At 45.5% G+C, this 25045-nt stretch overlaps 1 protein-coding gene across 1 annotated transcript in view; it reads right to left on the bottom strand.

The window, feature by feature from the left end:
• The window catches only part of LOC141271573 (uncharacterized), a 64773-nt gene that overhangs the window by 21020 nt on the left and 18708 nt on the right, over positions 1-25045 (bottom strand). Inside the window, exons 8-16 of the mRNA XM_073681621.1 lie at positions 17848-17920; positions 16288-16436; positions 15545-15724; positions 15338-15461; positions 15199-15254; positions 14291-14399; positions 9093-9927; positions 7722-7779; positions 6428-6565 (exon numbers count right to left, since the gene is read on the bottom strand). Coding sequence (XP_073537722.1) covers positions 6428-6565; positions 7722-7779; positions 9093-9927; positions 14291-14399; positions 15199-15254; positions 15338-15461; positions 15545-15724; positions 16288-16436; positions 17848-17920 — 1722 coding nt within the window. The remainder of the gene's footprint in view (positions 1-6427; positions 6566-7721; positions 7780-9092; positions 9928-14290; positions 14400-15198; positions 15255-15337; positions 15462-15544; positions 15725-16287; positions 16437-17847; positions 17921-25045) is intronic.

The raw sequence follows: 25045 nt of genomic DNA, 5'->3' as shown, positions 1-25045 counted from the left end.
GTACGAGGTGTACAAAACGGAGCCGTGTACGGAGCGGAGCCGTGAGCGTATTATCTGTACGGAGCGGAGCCGTGAGCGTATTATCTGTATGGAGCGGAGCCGTGTGTGTATATTATGTGTACGGAGCGGAGCCGTGAGCGTATTATCTGTACAGAGCAGAGCCGTGTGTATATTATGTGTGCGGAGCGGAGCTGTGTGTGTACAAGGTGTACAAAGCGGAGCCGTGTGCGGAGCGGAGCCGTGTGTGTATATTATCTGTACGGAGCGGAGCCGTGTGTGTATATTATGTGTGCGGAGCGGAGCCGTGTGTGTGTATTATGTGTGCGGAGCAGAGCCGTGTGTGTATATTATGTGTGTGGAGCGGAGCCGTGTGTGTATATTATGTGTGCGGAGCGGAGCCGTGTGCGTATATTATGTGTGCGGAGCCGTGTGTATACGAGGTGTACAAAACGGAGCCGTGTACGGAGCGGAGCCGTGAGCGTATTATCTGTACGGAGCGGAGCCGTGAGCGTATTATCTGTACGGAGCGGAGCCGTGTGCGTATATTATGTGTGCGGAGCGGAGCCATGTGCGTATATTATGTGTGCGGAGCCGTGTGTGTACGAGGTGTACAAAACGGAGCCGTGTGCGGAGCCGTGAGCGTATTATCTGTACGGAGCGGAGCCGTGAGCGTATTATCTGTACGGAGCGGAGCCGTGAGCGTATTATCTGTACGGAGCGGAGCCGTGTGCGTATATTATGTGTGCGGAGCGGAGCCGTGTGCGTATATTATGTGTGCGGAGCCGTGTGTGTACGAGGTGTACAAAACGGAGCCGTGTACGGAGCGGAGCCGTGAGCGTATTATCTGTACGGAGCGGAGCCGTGAGCGTATTATCTGTATGGAGCGGAGCCGTGTGTGTATATTATGTGTACGGAGCGGAGCCGTGAGCGTATTATCTGTACAGAGCAGAGCCGTGTGTATATTATGTGTGCGGAGCGGAGCTGTGTGTGTACAAGGTGTACAAAGCGGAGCCGTGTGCGGAGCGGAGCCGTGTGTGTATATTATCTGTACGGAGCGGAGCCGTGTGTGTATATTATGTGTGCGGAGCGGAGCCGTGTGTGTGTATTATGTGTGCGGAGCAGAGCCGTGTGTGTATATTATGTGTGTGGAGCGGAGCCGTGTGTGTATATTATGTGTGCGGAGCGGAGCCGTGTGTATATTATGTGTGCGGAGCGGAGCCGTGTGTATATTATGTGTGCGGAGCGGAGCCGTGTGTGTATATTATGTGTGCGGAGCGGAGCCGTGTGTGTATATTATGTGTGCGGAGCGGAGCCGTGTGTGTATATTATGTGTGTGGAGCGGAGCCGTGTGTGTATATTATGTGTGCGGAGCGGAGCCGTGTGTATATTATGTGTGCGGAGCCGAGTGCGTATGAGGTGTACGGAGCGGACCCGTGCACATACGAGGTGTACGGAGCGGAGCCATGTGTGTATATAATAGTGTGCGGAGCGGAGCCGTGTGTGTATATTATGTGTGCGGAGCCGTGTGTGTATATTATGTGTGCGGAGCCATGTGTGTATATTATGTGTGCGGAGCGGAGCCGTGTGTGTATTAATAGTGTGCGGAGCGGAGCCGTGTGTGTGTATTATGTGTGCGGAGCCGTGTGTGTGTATTATCTGTGCGGAGCGGAGCCGTGTGTGCGTATTATGTGTGCGGAGCGGAGCCGTGTGTGTATATTATGTGTGCGGAGCCGTGTGTGTATATTATGTGTGCGGAGCGGAGCCGTGTGTGTATATTATGTGTGCGGAGCGGAGCCGTGTGTGTATTAATAGTGTGCGGAGCCGTGTGTGTATATTATGTGTGCGGAGCGGAGCCGTGTGTGTATATTATGTGTGCGGAGCCGTGTGTGTATATTATGTGTGCGGAGCGGAGCCGTGTGTGTATTAATAGTGTGCGGAGCGGAGCCGTGTGTGTGTATTATGTGTGCGGAGCGGAGCCGTGTGTGCGGAGCGGAGCCGTGTGTATATTATGTGTGCGGAGCCGTGTGTGTATATTATGTGTGCGGAGCGGAGCCGTGTGTGTATATTATGTGTGCGGAGCGGAGCCGTGTGTGTATTAATAGTGTGCGGAGCAGTGTGTGTATATTATGTGTGCGGAGCGGAGCAGTGTGTGTATATTATGTGTGCGGAGCGGAGCCGTGTGTGTATATTATGTGTGCGGAGCGGAGCCGTGTGTGTATATTATGTGTGCAGAGCAGAGCGCGTACGAGGTGTACGGAGCGGACCCGTGCACATACGAGGTGTACAGAGCGGAGCCATGTGTGTATATTATGTGTACGGAGCGGAGCCGTGTGTGTATATTATGTGTGCGGAGCGGAGCCGTGTGTGTATATTATGTGTGCGGAGCGGAGCCGTATGCGTATATTATGTGTGCGGAGCGGAGCCGTATGCGTATATTATGTGTGCGGAGCGGAGCCGTATGCGTATATTATGTGTGCGGAGCGGAGCCGTATGCGTATATTATGTGTGCGGAGCGGAGCCGTATGCGTATATTATGTGTGCGGAGCGGAGCCGTATGCGTATATTATGTGTGCGGAGCGGAGCCGTATGCGTATATTATGTGTGCGGAGCGGAGCCGTGTGTGTATATTATGTGTGCAGAGCGGAGCCGTGTGTGTATATTATGTGTGTGGAGCAGAGCGCGTACGAGGTGTACGGAGCGGACCCGTGCACATACGAGGTGTACAGAGCGGAGCCATGTGTGTATATTATGTGTACAGAGCGGAGCCGTGTGTGTATACTATGTGTGCGGAGCGGAGCCGTGTGTGTATACTATGTGTGCGGAGCGGAGCCGTGTGTGTATATTATGTGTGCGGAGCGGAGCCGTGTGTGTATATTATGTGTGCGGAGCGGAGCCGTGTGTGTATATTATGTGTGCGGAGCGGAGCCGTGTGTGTATATTATGTGTGCGGAGCGGAGCCGTGTGTGTATATTATGTGTGCGGAGCGGAGCCGTGTGTGTATATTATGTGTGCGGAGCGGAGCCGTGTGTGTATATTATGTGTGCGGAGCGGAGCCGTGTTCGTATTATGTGTACGGAGCGGAGCCATGTGTGTATATTATGTGTGCGGAGCGAAGCCGAGCGCTTACGAGGTGTTCGGAGCGGAGCCGTGCGCATACGAGGTGTACGGAGCGGAGCCATGTGTGTATAGTGTCGAGCGAGTACGAGGTGTATGGAGCGGAGCCGTGTGCGTATCATGTGTACGGAGCGGAGCCATGTGTGTATATTATGTGTGCGGAGAGGAGCCGTGCGCGTACGAGGTGTACGGAGCGGAGCCATGTGTGTATATTATTTGTGCGGAGCGTAGCTGTGTGCATACGAGGTGTACGGAGTAGAGTGGTGTGCGTATCATGTGTACGGAGCGGAGTCATGGGTGTATATTGTGTGCGGAGCGGAGCCATGCGCATATGAGGTGTACGGAGCGGAGCCATGTGTGTATATTATGTGTGCGGAGCCGTGCGCTTACGAGGTGTACGGAGCGGAGCCGTGCGCTTACGAGGTGTACGGAGCGGAGCCGTGCGCGTACGAAGTGTACGGAGCGGAGCCGTGCGCGTGCGAAGCGGAGCCGTGCGCGTACAAGGTGTACGGAGCGGAGCCATGTGTGTATATTATGTGTGCGGAGAGGAGCCGTGCGCATACGAGGTGTACGGAGCGGAGCCATGTGTGTATATTATTTGTGCGGAGCGGAGCTGTGTGCATACGAGGTGTACGGAGTAGAGTGGTGTGCGTATCATGTGTACGGAGCGGAGTCATGTGTGTATATTGTGTGCGGAGCGGAGCCATGCGCGTACGAGGTGTACGGAACGGAGCCGTGTGCATATGAGGTGTACGGAGCGGAGCCATGTGTGTATATTATGTGTGCGGAGCCGTGCGCTTACGAGGTGTACGGAGCGGAGCCGTGCGCTTACGAGGTGTACGGAGCGGAGCCGTGCGCGTACGAAGTGTACGGAGCGGAGCCGTGCGCGTACGAAGTGTACGGAGCGGAGCCGTGCGCGTACGAAGTGTACGGAGCGGAGCCGTGCGCGTACGAGGTGTACGGAGCGGAGCCATGTGTGTATATTATGTGTGCGGAGCGGAGCCAAGCGCGTACGAGGTGTAGGGAGCGGAGCCGAGCGCGTGCGAGGTGCAGGGAGTGGAGCCGAGCGCGTGCGAGGCGTACTGAGCAGAACCGTGTAGGGAGCGGAGCCGTGTGCGTACGAGGTGTAGGGAGCGGAGCCGAGCCTTACTGATTGTTTTGTATTCCCGTGTAGTGATTGGTCACCTCGTCAGCAGTCCTTTGCTCTCATTGGCTGCCGCTCGCTCTTGTATCACATCTGCTTTGTCACCTTGTGTAACGAGTGTTTCTTCTCGGTATACGGGTAACATTATAAAGTGCATCTAACGCTGCGGAGCTTTATGATTTTTCTCCGATTAAAAATCCTTTTCAGTTATCAAGAATGAACTGGTCCGAACTGTTGCTCCACAGGAGCCCCCCGCCCCACCCGGGAAGCATAACCGCATAACAGCATAAATGGGAAAACCCCTATAAAGGGATTGGCCAGTACAAGAAAAACATGGTTGCTTTCTTTCAGAAAGACACCAAAACGAACCATAGGATGTATCTAATAGACCAACTCAGCCCCAAAGAAGTGAGTGGAGCTGAGCTGCAATAACATACACAGTCTATGGTCACGGGTGGAGTTGTTTTTGATAGAAAACAACCATGATTTTCTAAGTGTGGACAACCCCTTTAAGTGAATCATGTGTGGGTGAAACGTGCAAGAATGGTAAGCTGCTGTGCACATGACGCGCCCCCTGGGCCGTGGGGTACCCGGTGCCGGGCTGGGGGGTGATGTCACAGTAGCGGTGACCCAGGGCGGTCAGTAAAAAGGGGGAATTTATTTATAGGGGATTTGTAAAGTGTTCGTGACGCCACCTGTGGAATGCGGCTAAAGGGGTGCCACCGGTGCGGAGCAGGTCCTCTGGAGCTGGTGATACGGCAGCAGGGATGGTGTGGCTCTCCACAGGTAGAGCTAGCTCCAGGGCAGTGTAGATAGTGTGAGTTGGTTGCACTGGGCGTTGTAGTGCAGGGAGGGAAAGATGGCACAGATGAAAGAAGGGACGGAGGCAGTGCGGTGCAGTCATCCGAGTCTTTACTCACGGTTCTTATGACAGTTCCACTGGTGCACTGTACAGGTGTCAGCCTCCCACATAGTACTGCATTCACCAGACAGGGGTTCAGCACTTTCTCAGGCAGGTTAGGAGCGCAGACAGAACACCACTTTCTTGTGTTCCTAGCTAGACCGTCTTCACGCTGGGTCTTTCTCCCTCCTGCCCTGCGCTGCCCACTCTCAATCCCCCTCGGGTGCTCTGAAGTCCCCCCTGGCTTGTTGGAGTTCCCGGACCTGCTTGACCCTCACGGAGACTAGAATGAGGCTTCGGCAACTGACTATATAAGCACGAAGCCTCCGGTTTTCCCAGCCGAGACGTAGAGTAAAACGGCTGGACCAGGGGCCGGTCCCCTTCTTGCGGCCTACGATCCCTCTGTCTTCTGACAGATTCGGGGCGTACGGGTGCTGTCTCATCAGACCAGAGAATCTTATTTCTTATAGTCTGGGAGTCCTTCATGTGTTTTTGGACAAACTCCTCATATGTCTTGCACAGAGGAGAGGCTTCCGTCGGGCCACTCTGCCATAAAGGCCAGACTGGTGGAGGTCTTCAGTGATAGTTGACCTTGTGGAACTTTCTCCCATCTCCCTACTGCATCTCTGGAGCTCAGCCACAGTGATCTTGGGGTTCTCCTTTACCTCTCTCACCAAGGCTCTTCTCGCACGATTGCTCAGTTTGGCTGGACGGCCAGGTCTAGGAAGACTTCTGGTGGTCCCAAACTTCTTCCATTTAAGGATTATGGAGGCCACTGTGCTCTTAGGAACCTTGATTCTTTTGTAACCTTGGCCAGATCTGTGCCTTGCCACAATTCTGTCTCTGAGCTCCTTGGGCAGTTCCTTTGAGCTCATGATTCTCATTTGGTCTGACATGCACTGTGAGCTGTGAGGTCTTATATAGACAGGTGTGTGCCTTTCCAAATCAAGTCCTATAAGTTTAATTAAACACAGTTGGACTCCTATGAAGGAGTAGAACCATCTCAAGGAGGATCACAAGGAAATGACAGCATGTGACTTAAATATGAGTGTCTGAGCAAAGGGTCTGAATACTTATGACCATGTGATATTTCAGTTTTTCTTTTTTAATAAATTATCAAAAATTTCTAAATTTGTTTTTTTTTCAGTCAAGATGGGGTGCAGAGTGGACTTTAATGAGAAAAAAAAATAACTTTTTAGAATTTACCAAATGGCTGGAATGAAACAAAGAGTGAAAAATTTAAAGGGGTCTGAATACTTTCCACCCACTGTATTCAGTCTTGAGAAGAGATGTCTAATGGGGACATGAGTAACATTTACAACAATATAAATGGCCAATACAAAAAGTGTGGTCAAAAGCTGTTTCATGTAAAACCCATTCCAAAAATAAGACCGTATTCCCTCCACCTGGAGAAAGAAAGGTTCAATCTCTAGAGAAGACTGTAACTCGCATGTGTTCCCAGTGCCGCTCGGCTCCTTCCCGTGTCAGGCCGCCGCGTTGGGTCCTCATGCTGCATTTTCTACTCTGCTGCATATCCACACGAAAGGGAGGCCAGAATCCTGCAGGAATTTAATAACCCTGCTGTGTCCTGCAGTAATTTAACCGTGCTGTGTCCTGCAGTAATTTAACCCTGCTGTGTCCTGCAGGGTTTGGTTCCCCAGCCTATCCTCTGCCAGCAGGGGATATATTAGGCTTCTCCTCCTGTTCCCTACTTGAACTTAGGTTCTTGCTTTTGTCTGTCTTCCGCAGTCAGTGTGTTATCTTGTCTCGTCTTTCCTGTTACTGACCTGGCTCATGTACCTGTTCTGTCTGACCTCTCCATTCCTGACCCCGGCTTTGTATAGTGAACCCGTGCTGCCTGCCCCAGCCTCAGACCGTCTGACTACGCTTCTGTCTCGCCCTCATGTACTTTGCATACCTGCTCTGCAGGTTCGGGTAATAGCCTGGAGTAACACCTGGCGACTTCCTGCAGCCAAGCTTATCCTGACCCCCAGAGCCTCTACCGAATACCAGTTAGTTGCTTAGTCACTGCCCCCAGAGTAAGCCCGTCCCGTGCGCAGTGGGTCCACACACACACCATTGTCACATAGACAAGGCTTCTCCACCATAAGAATTATTGAACTGCTGCCGAGCTCTGATTGGCAGCGTCTTGAAGAGTGGTATTAAGGCTCCCAGAGGAGACTCTAATTAAATGCTGTGTTGGTCTACAAGCAGAGATTTCACATACTGCGCTACAAAAGCAACAGATGTGAATCTCCTTGCAGTGGTGTGAAGCCACACAAAACAGAAAGGAGCAGCAGAATCAGGGATTCTTACAAGGGATTTAACTCAATTTTTTTAGCACGTGACAGGCCACCTTTAACAAATATAGACATTTTGCGTATGAAGAAAGACATCGATGAGAAGCCTGTTCCAAACATAGAAAGTCTCACACATCAATTTCAAATGTAAAGCAAGTTTACACAAATTAATAAATGAGCTCCGATGCTATCATTTATAAGCATTTTTTTTTCAATTTATTACCATTACCTGCCCACATTTTGTTTTTATAGCCTCACTTACCTCACTTAGTCTACAAGAGTAGATCACATTGAATCTCGTGTAACCGTTTCTTCTACAACTAACGATAAACGTATTGAGCCATACATTGTGCAGCAACCGCACATCCATATTGCTCTATAGAATGGGTGGATTTCCTTCACAGAATGAATCTTCACAATGTTGTAGACTCTGGAATATGGACCCAGATTTGTTGCACCTAGCCTTTGTTCTGAGATGGTTGATCTCCAGTGGAGAATTCCTGTTCTGTGTGCTTTTGTAGCGCAGTATGTGAAATCTCTGCTTGTAGACCTACACGAGACTCTTTTTCCAGCATTCAAAACTATAGTAATTATGGATGGACAGGAGGCTTCCTTTTCTAAACCAAAATGTCTCCTAACAAATTCCAGAATATCTCAAATCTTTGGTGGAACTCTCCCTTCACTATTGGCATTTGCGTATTCCTTTAAGTCACTTTGTTTTTTGTCTTAAAGTATTCATTACTGTTTTCTGCTCCAAGTCCTTTAAAATGTCGCATACGGTTTATTAATTATGTGCCAAATCAAAAAATGCTCTTTATTTTTGTGTTTTACCTTTTTTTTTGCACCTTTTAAATCGTATCCTCCGATAAAGTGTCACAAAGTTGCGTGATAATTTCAGGCGTACGCAAATTGCTCCAGTGGTGGACTAGAGGGCGTTTGCGCGAAAATATTGTGACTTTTTAAAAAGTAGCAAATTGAAGAATCGGCCACAAAAGTCTGGGAATCAAAAACCGTATCCTTAAAAAAAATGAGAAGACATAAAACAGACCGATAAAAACACAAATTAAAAGAAGAATTTGATGCAAATCAAAAACTGGCTAAAGGCACCAAAAACTTGACCAAAAGAAAGGCCCAAAGGCAATAAGGAATTGGGCCAAAAATGTCTACAAGCTCTCCCTCACCTTGACAATAACCTAACACCTAAAAAAAAGAAAGCGAGACAGAACCAAACCCGAAAATGTTTTATTAATATAAGTTTTGATACCAGTAAACGTTTTAATAAGAATTTTACTATCTATTGGTAATAAGCTATGAGACAATTATATACAATATATTAATGCCAGATATTTTATGTACAGTTGTGTTATCTGGATTCCCTTTTATTTTTAGATATACGTTTATTGGTAATTTCATTCAATTTTCATCCTTTTCTTCTCTAAATTTCTTTTTCTTGTGTGAAGAAAGAAGAGAAAATGGCAACATCCCTATAGGAATTTTTTGATGCTTTAGAAGATTTGCTTTCAATGGAAAACATTTCCCACGTTGCGAACAAAAAAAAAAAAGGCTTTTACTCTGTGTGACATCTCTCACGTATAATAATTTCTGGTTAAAACATCGTAAACATAATTATAGCTTCTCCTCTTTGTGACTTTTTTCATGTTTAACAAGATTTGATTGATCTGTAAAACATTTCCCGCATTGTGAACATAAGTGTGGCTTCACTCCTGTGTGAATTCTCTCATGTTTAGTAAGATTTGATTTCCTTGAAAAACATTTCCCACATTCTAAGCATGAATAAGGCTTCTCCCCTGTGTGAATTCTGTTATGTTTCACAAGGCTTGACTGATAAGCAAAAGATTTCTTACATTCTGAGCAAGAGTATGGCTTCACTCCTGTGTGAGTTCTCTGATGTACCACTAGATTTGATGTCTGGCTGAAACATTTCCCACACTCTGAACATGAAAAAGGCTTCTCGCCTACGTGACTTCTCTGATGTTTACTAAGATTGGATTGATTTGCAAAACACTTTTCACATTCTGAACAGGAATATGGTTTTGCCCCTGTGTGAATTCTCTGATGCATTTCAAAATTTGATTTCTGGTGGAAAGATTTCCCACAATTTGAGCACGAATATGGCTTCTCCCCTGTGTGAACTCTCTTATGTTTAATAAGACTTGATTTATAGCTGTAACATTTCCCACATTCCGAACACATAAACGACTTCTCTTCTTTGTGAGGTATTTGAAGTTCAACACCACTTTTGCTAATTTCTTTTTCCCCAATAATCTGTGATAAATGAGAGGAAACAAACTGCTTGAAAGGATCAGATGATGGATATTGGCCGTGAAGGGTTGAGGCTTTATCTGGAATAATGGCACATCCTTCATGTGCATCTCGTGTGATACCAGAATCATTATCTATAAAACCTGAAGATATCAGATGTTCTTTTGAGCTCATGGTGATGTCATCTGCCCAGAATAAAAATAATTTGTATTATTTTGAAATAATATTACTATACAATCTTAAAGAACGAGTCCTTTTTTTTTTTTTACTTCATACTTTGACGAAACCCTATGTGTCGCTTTATGCGATAACAACTTGATAGTTCGGACTTTTATGCACATGGAGATAACAAGTGTATTTTTTTCATTTCTTTATTGTTAATAGGAGGGAAATGGGGGTGATTCGACTGATTTTTTTACTTTTTTTTTTTATTTCTTTAATTTTTACTGTATTCTGTTGTCCCCTTAGGTGACTTGAACCTGAAATCATCTGATTGCTTGTACTATACACAGTACAATTTCCTATGAAGTCCAGCCACAAGCTTGATTTCAACGGAGCACTATCATGACAAGCATAGGGGTCTTCAGCAGACCCCCGGCTGTCATGGAAACCCATCAGCACCGCGCGTTGTGATGGGGGAGGTGATGGGCTCTTAGAACAGCCGAACCATGTGCTTTAAATACCACTTTAAGAGATTGACAGCAGAGATTAACAGATTGAAGCTCGGCTCTATTGGCAGTTGTTAGAGTCAGATGATGGCTGAATAACACAGCCATCATCTGCTAGGAAAGACTCTGACAACAGCATTTGCTAAACTTTTTGGTGTTTCATAGAATTTAAAGCAAAATGAAGGGTAAAAAACTAAAAAAATTTACATACATTTAAGTTTTAATCCATTTTTTTCCTGTAAGATTAAGTTCCCACGATGAGTTTTTGATGCGTTTTTGACGTTGATTTATTTTTGCTGATCAAAAAAAAATGCAGTGTTTTATAGTTGCCGCAAAGTGGATGGGATTTATAGAAATCTCCTGCTCACTGTGCCTTTTTTACGCTGCATAAACTGACCTGCGGTGTGTGTTTTTAATCCCCAACATGTCAACAATTTTTCTTGCGAGTATAGTCATGGCCAAAAGTATTGAGAATGAGACAAATAGTAATTTTTCCAAAGTTTACTGCTTCATTTTTTGTAATGGCAATTTGCATATACTCCTGAATGTCAAAGAGTGATCAGCTTAACAGCAATTACTGTACTTGCAAAGTCAATATTTGCCCAGAAAATGAACTTTAACCCCCAAAACACATTTCAACATCATTGCAGTCCTGCCTTAAAAGGAGCAGCTAACATCGTTTTAGTGATTGATCCATTAACACAGGTGTGGGTGTTGATGAGGACAGGGCTGGCGATCAATCAGTCATGATTAAGTAAGAATGACATCACTGGACACTTTAAAAGGAGGCTGGTTCTTGGTATCATTGTTTCTCTTCAGTTAACCATGGTTATCGCTAAAGAAACACGTGCAGCCATCATTGCACTGCACAAAAATGGCCTAACAGGGAAGAGTATCGCAGCTACAAAGATTGCACTTCAGTCAACAATCTATCGCATCATCAAGAACTTCAAGGAGAGAGCTTCCATTGTTGTCAAAAAGGCTCCAGGGCGCCCAAGAAAGACCAGCAAGCGCCAGGACCGTATCTTAAAACTGTTTCAGACGCGGGATCGGACTACCAGCAGTGCCGAGCTTGCTCAGGAATGGCCGCAGGCTGGTGTGAGTGCTTCTGCATGCACTGTGAGGCGGAGACTCTTTGAGCAAGGGCTGGTTTCAAGGAGGGCAGCAAAGAAGCCACTTCTCTCCAGAAAAAACATCAGGGACCGACTGATATTCTGCAAAAGGTACAGGGAGTGGACTGCTGAGGACTGGGGCAAAGTCATTTTCTCTGATGAATCCCCTTTTCGATTGTTTGGGACATCTGGAAAACAGCTTATTCGGAGAAGAAGAGGTGAGCGCTACCAGCAGTCTTGTCTCATGCCAACTGTAAAGCATCCTGAAACCATTCATGTGTGGGGTTGCTTCTCAGCCAAGGGAATCGGCTCACTCACAGTCTTGCCTAAAAACACAGCCATGAATAAAGAATGGTACCAGAATGTCCTCCAAGAGCAACTTCTCCCAACCGTCCAAGAGCAGTTTGGCGCCCAACAATGCCTTTTCCAGCATGATGGAGCACCTTGCCATAAAGCAAAGGTGATAACTAAATGGCTCATGGAACAAAACATAGATATTTTGGGTCCATGGCCTGGAAACTCCCCAGATCTTAATCCCATTGAGAACTTGTGGTCAATCATCAAGAGACGGGTGGACAAACAAAAACCAACAAATTCTGGCAAAATGCAAGCATTGATTATGCAAGAATGGACTGCTATCAGTCAGGATTTGGTCCAAAAGTTGATTGAGAGCATGCCAGGGAGAATTACAGAGGTCTTGAAGAAGAAGGGGCAGCACTGCAAATACTGACTTGCTGCATTAACTCATTCTAACTGTCAATATAACCTATTGGTACTCATAATATGATTGCAATTATATTTCTGTATGTGATATAAACATCAGACAAACACTAATAAAAACCAGAGGCCAGCAGATCATGTGAAAATATAATTTTGGTGTCATTCTCAAAACTTTTGGCCATGACTGTACACTGAGTTTTATGTGCAGATTTTCCCCATAGCCTTGCATTGGATATGGAAAATCTGCAGGTACAAAAAGCATGTAATCAAAGTTTTGTCAAAGTCAAATGGCAGAAAGTATCAAAAACAAAGCAGCTTTATATAAAACATGACATGCCGAAAAATAGCCAAAAACTGCAGCATCAAAAATACAATAAAAAGGCATGCAAAAATTGCACTAAAGAAAACAATGAAAAAAACTCCGCAATTAACCTAATTTACCTAATTGAAAATCTGCACCATCTAAAGCTCACCAGATACTCATTGTGGGAACGTTGCCTCACACAATAGGTGTTAACAGAGAAACAACTCAGTATTACTACTCTGGTTTTGCAGCTTTTAGAAATATCCTACATGGACGTAATTCCTCTTATTTTTTATTTTAAATTTTTTTGGAAATCAATCTTAGATTTGCAATGGCCTCGAGATGCCAAAAGAAAAACACTCCCTAAAAAACCCCCATCTCGGAAACTATACACATCATGGCATTTATATAAAGGGGATCTAGTGAGCATTTTCATCCTATAGGTGGTTTCATAAAAGTTTTACAAATTGGGCTCTGAAAATAACATTTACACTTTTTTCTAATATTATTTAATTTTAGCTCCAAATTCTTCATTAACACAAAGAGAAAATCACCATTTGACAAATGTGAATAATGTGACACGCATCGTTTAGAATCTAAGGGGTAAGGATTCTCCTTGTGAAAAGTGACAAGCCAGGCCTGGCATGCCAGTATGAGGAGACTTATAGGCCATGCAATGATCCTCTGGGAAATTAAATATGCAAACTGCCTCTTCAGAGAGGAAAAGGACTAGAACTCTAGCGCCACCTATTGGAAGTAGTAATCCTAAAAGTCATTATCGACCCTTTAATGAGCCTTATCACATGACTTAGGATAAAAGCCAAACCAGCATTGTTTAGGCACATGATAGATTATTTGTTTCGAAAGCCTGTTCACTCTCCTTTCCATTGACTTTGATTTTCAGGCGCTATGGTGCCCCCAACGTAAATTCTTTACCTCCTCTCAAGGGATCAAAGGAAGAAAAGCACCCCACTATTTGTTATACCATTTCCCCCAAGTGGTCACATCAGACCGTTTGGACTCACGGAGAGGTTTTTGAAGAGCAGTTTCTGACTGGGCTTCATAGGAGATAAGGATTTTTTATTATATACTGCAATACTTTAATATTACAGTGCATTGTACAAATGATCAAAAATATATTTAAAAAATAAATTTAAGTTGAAATCACCCACGTTTTCCCAATTTTTAAAAATGAAGAAATTAAAAAAACATATATATTTCAATTTCATCGCATCTGTAAAAGGTCAATGTAGTCATAAAAGTAACTCACCCATATGGTAAATGCTGTAAAGAAAAAAAAAATGAAATTCCTGATTTGATATTTTTTTGGTCATATCGAATCCTCCCAAAATGCAAAAAGAATGTGCACACCCCACCAAAATGGAAGCAATAAAAAACACAGTTCAATACGCACAGAACAAGCCCGGACTCCATCAGCGCGAAAATAAAAAAAAGTTACACTTCTCAGAAAATTGGCGAAAAAAAAACAACATTTCTTCTTATTTTTATACAATGTTCTAAAATCACAAAAATATTTAAAAGAAGAAAAAATGTAACGCTGTAATCGTACAGACCTGGAAAATCATATCGCCAGGCAGAATGAACGTAGTAAATGAGAAAACTAAAATGTTTAAAAATGCTAATTTTCTAACATTTTGGTGTTTACAAATCTATAGCGACAGGTTCTCTAAAAAATAAAGAAATAGACTAAGCGACTTCTCTACACTCATTAGCTACTACTCACCGGCAGGAATCTCCTCCTCACACCGCTCCTCTCCCCAGACATCCACCTCTTCGATTTTAATTATGGATAAAAAATTATTATAGTTGAGATCTTCATCCTGATTGAAAAACTGTGAAATAAATATTTATATTTTATCAATTGCAAGTAACTTACCCCTTTGTGCACCCTTCGTTTTACGTCACAGTCAGGGGGGGCGCACATCTAAGGAGCAGGCTCATCCGTTGAGCCTACACCATATCTGGCAGATGCCAGCTGTGTTAAAGAGCCGGCATCTGACTATAACAAAAACTATCAGAGCTAAGCTCCAGCACTGACGTACGGTACAGGGGTTGGCCTGGGCGGGGGCAGAGGACAAGGCAGGGGTCAATTGAAGCAAAGGAAGCCCATAATGCTTTGGTAGACTTTGTCAGGAGGACTTGAGGCCTAGCGTGAAAAACTGGAGACGCATGCTAGGGCCTTTGGTACCGGAGGAGTCTGCACAGTAGCTTTCACGGGAACGGGTATTTTACCCTTGTTAGAGGGACACAAGCATAATCCTCAAGAAGCTTCTCTAACGTTTAAAGTGAAATCTGATCACCTGAATTACATATGCGCAATAAAAGAAGATACAGGTGAAATCGTGTACAATTAGTGAGAGCAGATCTCCAGGGCTACGGTACTTGATTGCTTGCTCTATGCCCACTAAGCAGAAAGGAGATTTGCACTGAGTATGAGCTGAACCAATGGAAATTGGAGACTGTGTATAGTGAGCACACCCTCAACTCATATTTACAATCCTAGAAATGGACTCCATCAGGATTTCTAGAGTTCAGTTTTTGGGAAAATTTATAGTACTGGGATAGAACAAAACAGAACACAAGACCTTCATACATCAGTGGGAAGATTTCATGAAATCCGTCTCCATCTACCTGATCATTCTGTGGGAGAAGACATCTCTCTTGTGTTGTCCTCTCACTGGAGAGAACTGTAGGAAACACAAACAGGGACTGTATTCATTTTTTACATACAGATAATTATAGGCCACGTGTATTTAGTCCTGTCTATTACCTGGTGATGTGCGGGGCCGGTGGTCCTCCATCATCACGTCCTTGTACCGATCCTTGTGTCCTTCTAGATACTCCCACTCCTCCATGGAGAAGTAGACGGTGACGTCCTGACACCTTATAGGAACCTGACACATACAATGATACCATCATCCCCCCGATCCCTTCATAGCATCACTGTATAATGTCCCAGCATTCCCAGCAGTGTCACCTCTCCAGTCAGCAGCTCAATCATCTTGTAAGTCAGTTCTAGGATCTTCGGATCATTGATGTCCTCATGTATCCGGGGGTGCGGTGGAGACCCCGGGATTGGGCCCAAGGTTCCTCCCCGTCCTTCAGATACAGGAGCCTGACAGCGCTCACTAGGGGTCTTCTTCACCAACGTGTAATCCTGTGCATGGGGAAATGCAGTAATATATCTCACTACAGACATTTCCAGATTGGGAATTTGATTTGCATGAATCCAGCACCTAGTTGCCATTTTTCTGGAAAGGGTCAAAAAAAACAAATGATCTCTCATCCCTCACCTGTCCCTGTAGCTTCCCAAAAGTTCTCTTCTGGTCTCCATTCTCCTTTTAGGCATTGACATACATCATGAAGTCAGACTATACATTGCGGTCTTGTGGGGGCAGCGCGCATCATGATGTCAAAGCGTGCATCAAGACTTAGCCAATGTCGGGAGCGGTGGTGAAGAAGAGATCAGAGCAGAGTTGGGGTCTGGAAGTTAGTGAAAGAACAGTGGGAAGCTGCAGTAGCAGAGATGAGGGAGTATGATATTTTGTTTTTTTTAACCTCTTCCCATGCCATCTTTTTATTCTTTGGGGTCTAGAAGCCTCAGAGCACAATAAGTGGCTATTGAGGCACATTCGATTCACTTGCAATAAATTCAATGTGATTTGAATTTTGACCAATTCGCTCAACTCTAGTAATCAGAACGTCATCAGAACTTCTCACCTCTCCAGTAAGATAGAAGAGGATCTCTAGGGTGAGGTGTAATATTGTCTCCGCTATATCGTCCCGGTCCTTATCCATTCTCGATGGGTCAACGAGCAAAAAATTATCGTATATAGAAATCAGCAGAGAGGATCCTAAATTGTAGGAACCTGAAAGGATAGAAAATAAAAATGTGTAAAATTGTAAAAAAAATCACATGGGGAAAAAGAAAAGTACTGGAGATGCTGCAAATAAAATAGTAACTTTTGCCAGGAGTTAAGTATTTAAGAATCAACATTGTGGGATTTCTTTACAGTTTTGAAAAATTGTAGCAAACAAAAAACCCAAATAAACCCACATAGATAACCAAAAGCTACCGGAGCTTGGTTTATTTTCTTGTTATGTTTTGATTTTTTTTGCTGGACAAGTTGTAGTATTGAGTGATATCATTCTTTTTACCATATAAAGTACTGAAAAACGGTAAAAATATAGTGAAATAAAACTTAATTCCGCCATTGTTTTTTTAGGTTTTGTATTTTTGGTATTCATTGTGAGCCAAAAAAAAATGACCCGGTGATATAATTCTCCGGGTCAGAATGATTAAGTTGATACCAAACTTGATTTCTTTATTAGTTTAGTTGAGAATAAAAAAAAAAATCAGAAATTTGTAAATAAATAAATAAATAATTAAATAAATAATTACAAAATAATAGATTTGTATCACCAGTTTCCAAGCCTTATAGCTTTTTCATTCTTCTTATGATGGAGCTGAGTTGAGGGCTTGTTTTTTTCATGTGGCGAGCTGACGTCTTTATTCATACCATTTCGGTGCACTTGTGATGTTTTGATAATTTTTTTTATGCATTTTTTTGGTGGGGCGTTCAGCAACCGAAAAACATAATTTGTGGACTTTTGATTATTTCTGCTTTTACTTTACAATATTTTTAGAACTCCTACTTTTGCGGATGTGGAAATTCCAAATAGGTTTATTTTTTAAATGTATTTTTAACAGGGAAAATGGATGGGGGGGGGAGATTTGGAATTTTTATGGGTTTTTTTTTGTAATATTTGAAAACATTTTGTTTACCTTTTATTTTATTTTTTTGGTCCTTTTTTGGAGGGCTCAAACCTGCGAGTTTGATCTTGTTCTATAAATTGCAATAAAACAGGATAAAGGGGAATTAATCGTCCATATACGATATCGCCATAATCGTACCGAGCCACAGAGTACAAGTAATACATTAGATACGCTGCGGTGAATGATATCAATTTTAAACACACAGCGCAATGGGGAAATCACTGTTTTTTCCCCCCACTGTTTGCTCAAAAAAAAGTTAATAAAAAAGTTAGTCACTCTGTTATATGTCCTCCAAAATGGTGTGGTTAAAAAATACAAAATAACCTGCAAAAAAAACAAAAAAAAAACCTACATACAGAAAAGTAAGGGAGTGCCGCCTCCAGGAACCAGACGATGAAAAAACAATGAAAAAAAAAAAACATTCAGGCATTAAATACCCAAAACCTGATGCTCGTGAAGGGGTTAATGGTCCCTGCGCCCCGGTAACAGGAATCTCCTCTTACCTCCACTTGCAGAGTTGCACACTAGATATGGCGGTTCTGTTCTTACAGGACCTTTGGTGATGTCACACATGGGTGGGAGGGGTCAGGAATCACATGACTTGGTGCTCAGGGTATATAAGCAGTGATTTGAGGAGTCACGAATCTTATTTTCAACGTCGATAACGATCAGACCACGTTGTTAGCCATCAGTACAGAAATGTAGGAAATTCCAAAAGGTTCACTTACTTTTAGCCGTATATCCTCTGTATTTTCTCGCATCTAGTCTGGGTTTTCCTCTTCACAGTATCTGTCACTTCTGAGGTGACTTATGGCCTAATTTATTATTGTATTTGCGCCTGTTTTTTGTCGAGTTTTGGGCATTTTGTGCTTTTTTTTGTTTTGTTTGCACCTTGTTTTAATTCTACATTAGGTGTTTGTCTGTTTCGGTTTTATTTTTGTTGCTTTTTTTATGTTGTTTTTTTTTTTAGTTCATCGCTGTGCTTAGGGTTTCCAGATGTCTTCGACCAACTCATCATTTCTGATTTTTCAAAACGTCGTCAATGTACTTCAAAACTAATTTTTGAGCAATTTTTTTTGCAACGGTATATCAAACATGCAACCTCTGGCTCTAAAAAGTTGCAAAAATTGTTAAAAGACCATTTATGACTTTGCACAACACATATGAACCGCCTGCGCCATTTTGATGAAGTTGGCGTAAAAAAACAGCAGCGAATACCACCTAAATAAAAGTGACTTAAAAAAACCCACAAATGATTTATAGGGCCCCTAATTCTAAAACTTCTCTTACATAAAATCAAGAAAATTCAGACATTTTGTTTATAGTGTACGCGATACAATCTGACCCTATAAGTCCGATGCGCACCAAGATGTAAATGAGAACTGAGTACATTTCCGTTGTGACTTCCCGCAGCTACCGGCACCCCGGTCTATCTCCTGCACGATCATGGGTGTCTGGTCAGAGATCGATGTGTCTGTACAGATCCTCCAATCACAGCGCTGTATAGTGAGAGTACGCCTTAGTGGCCGGGTCACAGACTCTCATTGCTTTAGTTTGTGAATTGGCATCAATCATACCTGGTGCCTGTGTCTGCCTCCTCATGCTAGCCCCCAATTGCCTTTTCACGCTAGCCCCCGATTGCCTCCTCACGCTAGCCCCCGATTGCCTCCTCACGCTAGCCCCCGATTGCCTCCTCACGCTAGCCCCCCCGATTGCCTTCTCACGCTAGTCCCTCGATTGCCTCCTCACGCTAGCCCCCGATTGCCTCCTCACGCTAGCCCCCTGATTGCCTCCTCACGCTAGCCCCCCGATTGCCTCTTCACGCTAGCCCCTCGATTGCCTCCTCACGCTAGCCCCCTGATTGCCTCCTCACTAGTGTTGAGCATTCCGATACTGAAATATCGGGTATCGGCCGATATTCGCGGTATCGGAATTCCGATACTTAATTCCGATACTATTGCAATATCGTATACCGGAATCGGAAGTTCCCATAATGCAATGAGACATTTTCATTTTATTCAGCCAATGAGGATCCTAAGAAGTGTGGGCACATCCTGTTAGGCATGTAGGCATCTTAACTAATGGCATGGCTGTGATTGGCTGCTGAAATGATGTCATGATGCACTATAAAAGCCACCGCCGCCATTTTGAGCTCACTCTGCTGTGAATTCAGTTAGGGATAGGACGCTGTTGTTCTGAGGGACAGTTTTAGCTACCTATTTGCTCTATACTGCTTTACCCAAGCTACTTTCTAAATCACTGTGCCTTGCAGTGCTAGTGCACAGTTCCCTGTGCTGTTCACCGCTATCTGCAAGGTCTGTGTGTGTGAGTGCAGCTCACCCTGTAGTGTGTGCTTCAGCCAAGTCTGGTTGTAGTGCACTCAGTGTGTGTCACTGCCTCATACATTGTCCTTTTTTGCCAATTCATAATTTTTCCTGATATCTCCTATTAGTGTGGTGGTTCCATCTGTATTCAGCTAAATTGGTTCCAAACACACTATATAGGAGTAGATAGAGAAATTTTTTTCCGTCTTGCAGCACTAGTGCACAGTGCTCTGCATCTGTACTGTTCACCGCTGTCTGCAAGGTCTGGTGTGTGAGTGCAGCTCACCCTGTAGTGTGTGCTTCAACCCCGTCTGGTTGTAGTGCACTCAGTGTGTGTCACTGCCTCATACATTGTCCTTTATTGCCAATTCATAATTTTTCCTGATATCTCCTATTAGTGTGGTGGTTCCATCTGTATTCAGCTAAATTGGTTCCAAACACACTATATAGGAGTAGATAGAGAATTTTTTTTCCGTCTTGCAGCACTAGTGCACAGTGCTCTGCATCTGTACTGTTCACCGCTGTCTGCAAGGTCTGGTGTGTGAGTGCAGCTCACCCTGTAGTGTGTGCTTCAACCCCGTCTGGTTGTAGTGCACTCAGTGTGTGTCACTGCCTCATACATTGTCCTTTATTGCCAATTCATAATTTTTCCTGATTTCTCCTATTAGTGTGGTGGTTCCATCCATATTCAGCTAAATTGATTCCAAACACACTATATAGGAGTAGATAGAGGAGCCTTTCTGCAGCATTGGGCCCTGCAGCCCCAGCCAGATTAGTATTAGCCTATTTTTTGCAGCCTCATCTATTGCATTGTAGGTTACCTTCCTACATTGTAATAGCTACAAAAAGTTTGTGATACTATCGTTATTACATCTTTAGGCACATCCAGTGTCTTTTTGTGACAAAAAAAACCTAAATAAAGTTCACCAAACACTCCACTTTACAGTTGTGTAGGCCACATTAGCTCATATTAAAGTCTAGTCCACACTTTATAAAATTAGTGTTTCTTATACCTGTTAGCAGCTGTTCAGGAATAAGCACACTAAGCCCTTAGTACTTTTCTGCCTATCTTTATCAGTCTACCAAGATGAAGAAGGCAGGGAGTAAGGCATGTGGTCGTGGTCGTGGGCGTGGGCGTGGAGTTTCTGCAGGGAGAGGACGTGAGGATTCTGTGCCTGCAGGGAGAGGACGTGGGGATTCTGTGCCTGCTGCGGGCACCAGTGACTCAGCATCCCCCAGTTTTACCAGGGAACAGTCCTTTATGCGCAGCTTTGTAGGAGCTAGCCGTACCCCACTGCTGCGCGAGGACCAAATTGAAGCCGTTGTCGGATGGATGGCAGCTAACGCATCGACTTCAATTAGTTCCAGATCCTCTCAGGTCCTGAGCACTGAAGAGCACCCATCTGTCTCTTCACCACCTGCCAAATTGCCCAGGCAGTCAGAGAGCCCTGGACAGGAGCCATCTCTACTTCTGTTCTCTGAATCTCTTGGCTTGGAAAGAGGGGGCCAGCCAAGCAGAATTCGAGAATTTGAAGAAGAGGTAGTATGCAGTGATGCGCAAGCGTTTTGTCTCTCTGAATCTGAAGAGGCGGGTGGGCCAGTGCCTATGGTCAGCAGCACACCTCAGTACGCATCTGATGATGAGACTCAGGTGCCACTTTCTGGTGCGTACTGTGCTGTCGAGACTACCCAGGAGAAGCAGTTGTTTGAAGAGGGTGGTGTAGATGATGAGGTCCTTGACCCATCATGGCGTGAGGGACAGGAAGGTGGTGGGAGCAGCTCTGAGGAAGAGATTCCCCGAACGGCCCAAAAAGGAGGGAGAGGGAGGGGGCAGACTTGGTTGCCTGTAGCCTCCACTTCGGCACCCATTAGGAGCATGGCTCTTCCAAAATCCAAAGCGGGCGCTCCCAAGACTTGCAGTGCCTGGTCCTTTTTTGACACAGTTGCAGATGACATTTGCTTTGTCAAATGCAAGCTGTGTAATCAGAAGGTGAAAAGAGGGAAAAGTGTCAGCAACCTCAATACCACAAATATGTGGAAACATGTGCGGACCAAGCACGTGGTGGAGTTACACAAACACACTGAAGACCTAGGCCAACCTACAGCGCCACCTACCACCTCTTCAGCTCGTGTTGTAGCCTCTTCCTCCAGCTCACACACAGCTGGTTCGGCTTCCTCACAGGATCGCCATGGAAGAATCTCTGGCACTGTTGTACAGAGACACAGTGTAATTCCACCCACAGCACCACTTTCCCAGTCATCCTCACACTCCCAGGCCAGTCTACAGCCATCGTTAGCACAGGCATGGGAGAAAAGGCGCCCATACTCGGCAAACCACCCCCGAGCACAGGCTCTGAATGCTGGCATTGCTAAACTACTGGCCCTTGAAATGCTATCATTCAGGCTGGTGGAGACTGACACATTCCGTAACTTTATGGCATTGGCAGTCCCACAATACAACGTGCCCAGCCGCTTTTATTTCAGCAGGCAAGCCGTCCCTGCCCTGCAACATCATGTGGAGGGAAAAATTAAACATGCGCTACAAAACGCCGTCAGTAGCAAGGTCCACCTGACCACTGATGCGTGGACCAGTAAGCATGGACAGGGACGATACCTTTCCCTCACTGCCCATTGGGTAAATGTTGTGGAGCCGGGTACAGATCTTGAGAGTGGCGCTGTACGTGTTCTGCCAACTCCAAGGATTGCAGGAATCCAGTCTGTACACATTGACTCCTCCTCATACTCCAGTTTCTCTGAATCAGCGCTGCAGGAGCCGTCACGGTCTACCTCCACATCGACCCGTGAACGGTTACCTGTTATGATGACCGATATGAGCACAGCCGTGGCCAAACGTCAACAGGCCGTATTAAAATTAATTTCTTTGGGGAATCGAAGCCACACAGCGCAGGAGCTCTGGAATGCCATCAAGCAGCAGAGTGACGTGTGGTTTGTGCCAGCGAATCTCCAGCCAGGCATGGTAGTGTGTGACAATGGCCGAAATCTGGTGGCAGCTCTGGGCCTAGGCAACCTCACTCACATCCCATGTCTGGCACATGTGCTCAACTTGGTCGTGCAGAGTTTTTTGAGGGACTATCCGGATCTTGATGCACTGCTTCACAAGGTCCGCATAGAGTGCGCTCACTTGCGGCGTTCCAGCAATGCAAGATCACGCATTGCAGCTCTGCAGCGCCGATTATGTCTTCCGGAACATCGCATCATATGTGACCTACCCACCAGGTGGAATTCAACGTTACATATGTTGGAGAGGTTGTGTGAGCAGCAGGCAGCAGTAATGGAGTACCAGCTGCAGCAGGCGCAAACAAGTCGCAGTGCGCGCCGTTCACACTTCACCACCACTGAGTGGGCCTCTATGAAGGACATTTGCCACGTTTTGCGTGCCTTCGATTATTCCACGCGGATGGCGAGTGCAGATGATGCACTAGTCAGCATGACTATCCCCCTTATCTGCCTGCTTGAAAAAACACTGCAAGCACTAAGGGACGAGGTTTTGGAAGAGGTGGAGGATGAGGAGTCACAAATGCCATCTGCTTCTCTACAGTCTGCGCAATGTGGTTCCTCACAAAGGCCTAGGCAGGGGACACTTTGTGAGGAGGATGAGGAGGAGTCAATGGATGAGGAAGACATCTGTCCAGAGGAGGGAGGTACACAATGCTCTAGTAGTCAGTATCTAGAGCGAGGGTGGGGTGATGCAGAGCAGGCAGAGATCACGCCTCAAGCAGGGGACAGCGTTTCTTGGCCAGTTGGCAGTCTGCAGCACATGGTTGATTTCATGCTGCAGTGCCTCAGAAACGACCGCCGCATCGCCCACATTCTCAACACGGCTGATTATTGGGTGTCCACCCTCCTAGATCCTCGCTACCGGGACAACTTACAAAGCCTCATAACACCATTGAACCGGGAGCGTAAAATGCGGGAGTACCAAGACGCACTGGTGCATTCCATCATGTTCTCCATTCCAACCGAGAGCAGTGCTGCTAGTGCTTTACAAAGCAGCTCAGTGCGTCGAGGCAGTGGAGGAAGCTCTGCACAAAGAGGGAGCAGAAGCAGCGCCTCAGCACAAGGCAAGACCAGTATGGCCGAAATGTGGCAAAGTTTTGTGTCCCCGCCGCCACAAATGTCTACACCATCACAGACAGCTCCAGTCAGCAGGAGGCAACGTTTCCGTCAGATGGTGACAGACTACATGTCTTGCCCTCTTAGTGTACTCCCAGACGGCTCTTCTCCCTTCAAGTTTTGGGTCTGTAAGCTGGATACATGGCCAGAGCTTAGTCAGTATGCACTGGAGGTGCTAGCTTGCCCTGCTGCTAGTGTATTATCGGAACGCGTCTTTAGTGCCGCAGGTGGTGTACTAACAGACCGTCGCATGCGACTATCCTCCGATAACGTTGACCGGCTTACTTTTCTCAAAATGAACAAGGCCTGGATCTCTCATGAATTTGCCAGTCCTCTTCCAGAATAAATAATTGGTTGGCAACAGTATCCAGGTCTCCTGTTCTGTTCATGTTTCTACCACCTGAACTGTAATCCCTGAGCTCCAACACCGCCAGTTGGCGCTCGGAAGTGCCGTCTGCACAGTCAACACTTGCTGCCGTGTTATTGGGGTTCAGTAACGTCAGCTGTTCTCCTGCTGTGCGGACGGCAATTTCTCCTGATTTGTCCACATCCACTGTACTACACATTTTAAAGTTGCTCCAATTACTCCTCTGGCTCCTCTGTTTTCATTCTTATCCCTGGGCTCCAGCACCGCCAGTTGGCGCTCGGAAGTGCTGTCTGCACAGTCAACACTTGCTACCATGTTATTGGGGTTCAGTAACGTCAGCTGTTCCCCTGCTGTGCGGACGGCAATTTCTCCTGCTCTGTCCACATTCTCACTACTACAGATTTTAAAGTTGCTCCAATTACACCTCTGGCTCCTCTGTTTTCAGTATTATCCCTGAGCTCCAACACCGCCAGTTGGCGCACGGAAGTGCCGTCTGCACAGTCAACACTTGCTGCCGTGTTATTGGGGTTCAGTAACGTCAGCTGTTCTCCTGCTGTGCGGACGGCAATTTCTCCTGCTTTGTCCAAATCCACTGTACTACACATTTTAAAGTTGCTCGAATTACACCTCTGGCTCCTCTGTTTTCATTCTTATCCCTGGGCTCCAGCACCGCCAGTTGGCGCTCGGAAGTGCCGTCTGCACAGTCAACACTTGCTGCCGTGTTATTGGGGTTCAGTAACGTCAGCTGTTCCCCTGCTGTGCGGACGGCAATTTCTCCTGCTCTGTCCACATTCTCACTACTACAGATTTTAAAGTTGCTCCAATTACACCTCTGGCTCCTCTGTTTTCATTCTTATCCCTGGGCTCCAGCACCGC

This window comes from Phyllobates terribilis, unplaced genomic scaffold (assembly GCF_046119375.1).
Source record: "Phyllobates terribilis strain yellow unplaced genomic scaffold, ASM4611937v1 Scaffold_5__5_contigs__length_657084704, whole genome shotgun sequence".
NCBI classification, from domain to species: Eukaryota; Metazoa; Chordata; class Amphibia; order Anura; family Dendrobatidae; genus Phyllobates; species Phyllobates terribilis.
This window is presented reverse-complemented; position numbering and strand designations above follow the sequence as displayed.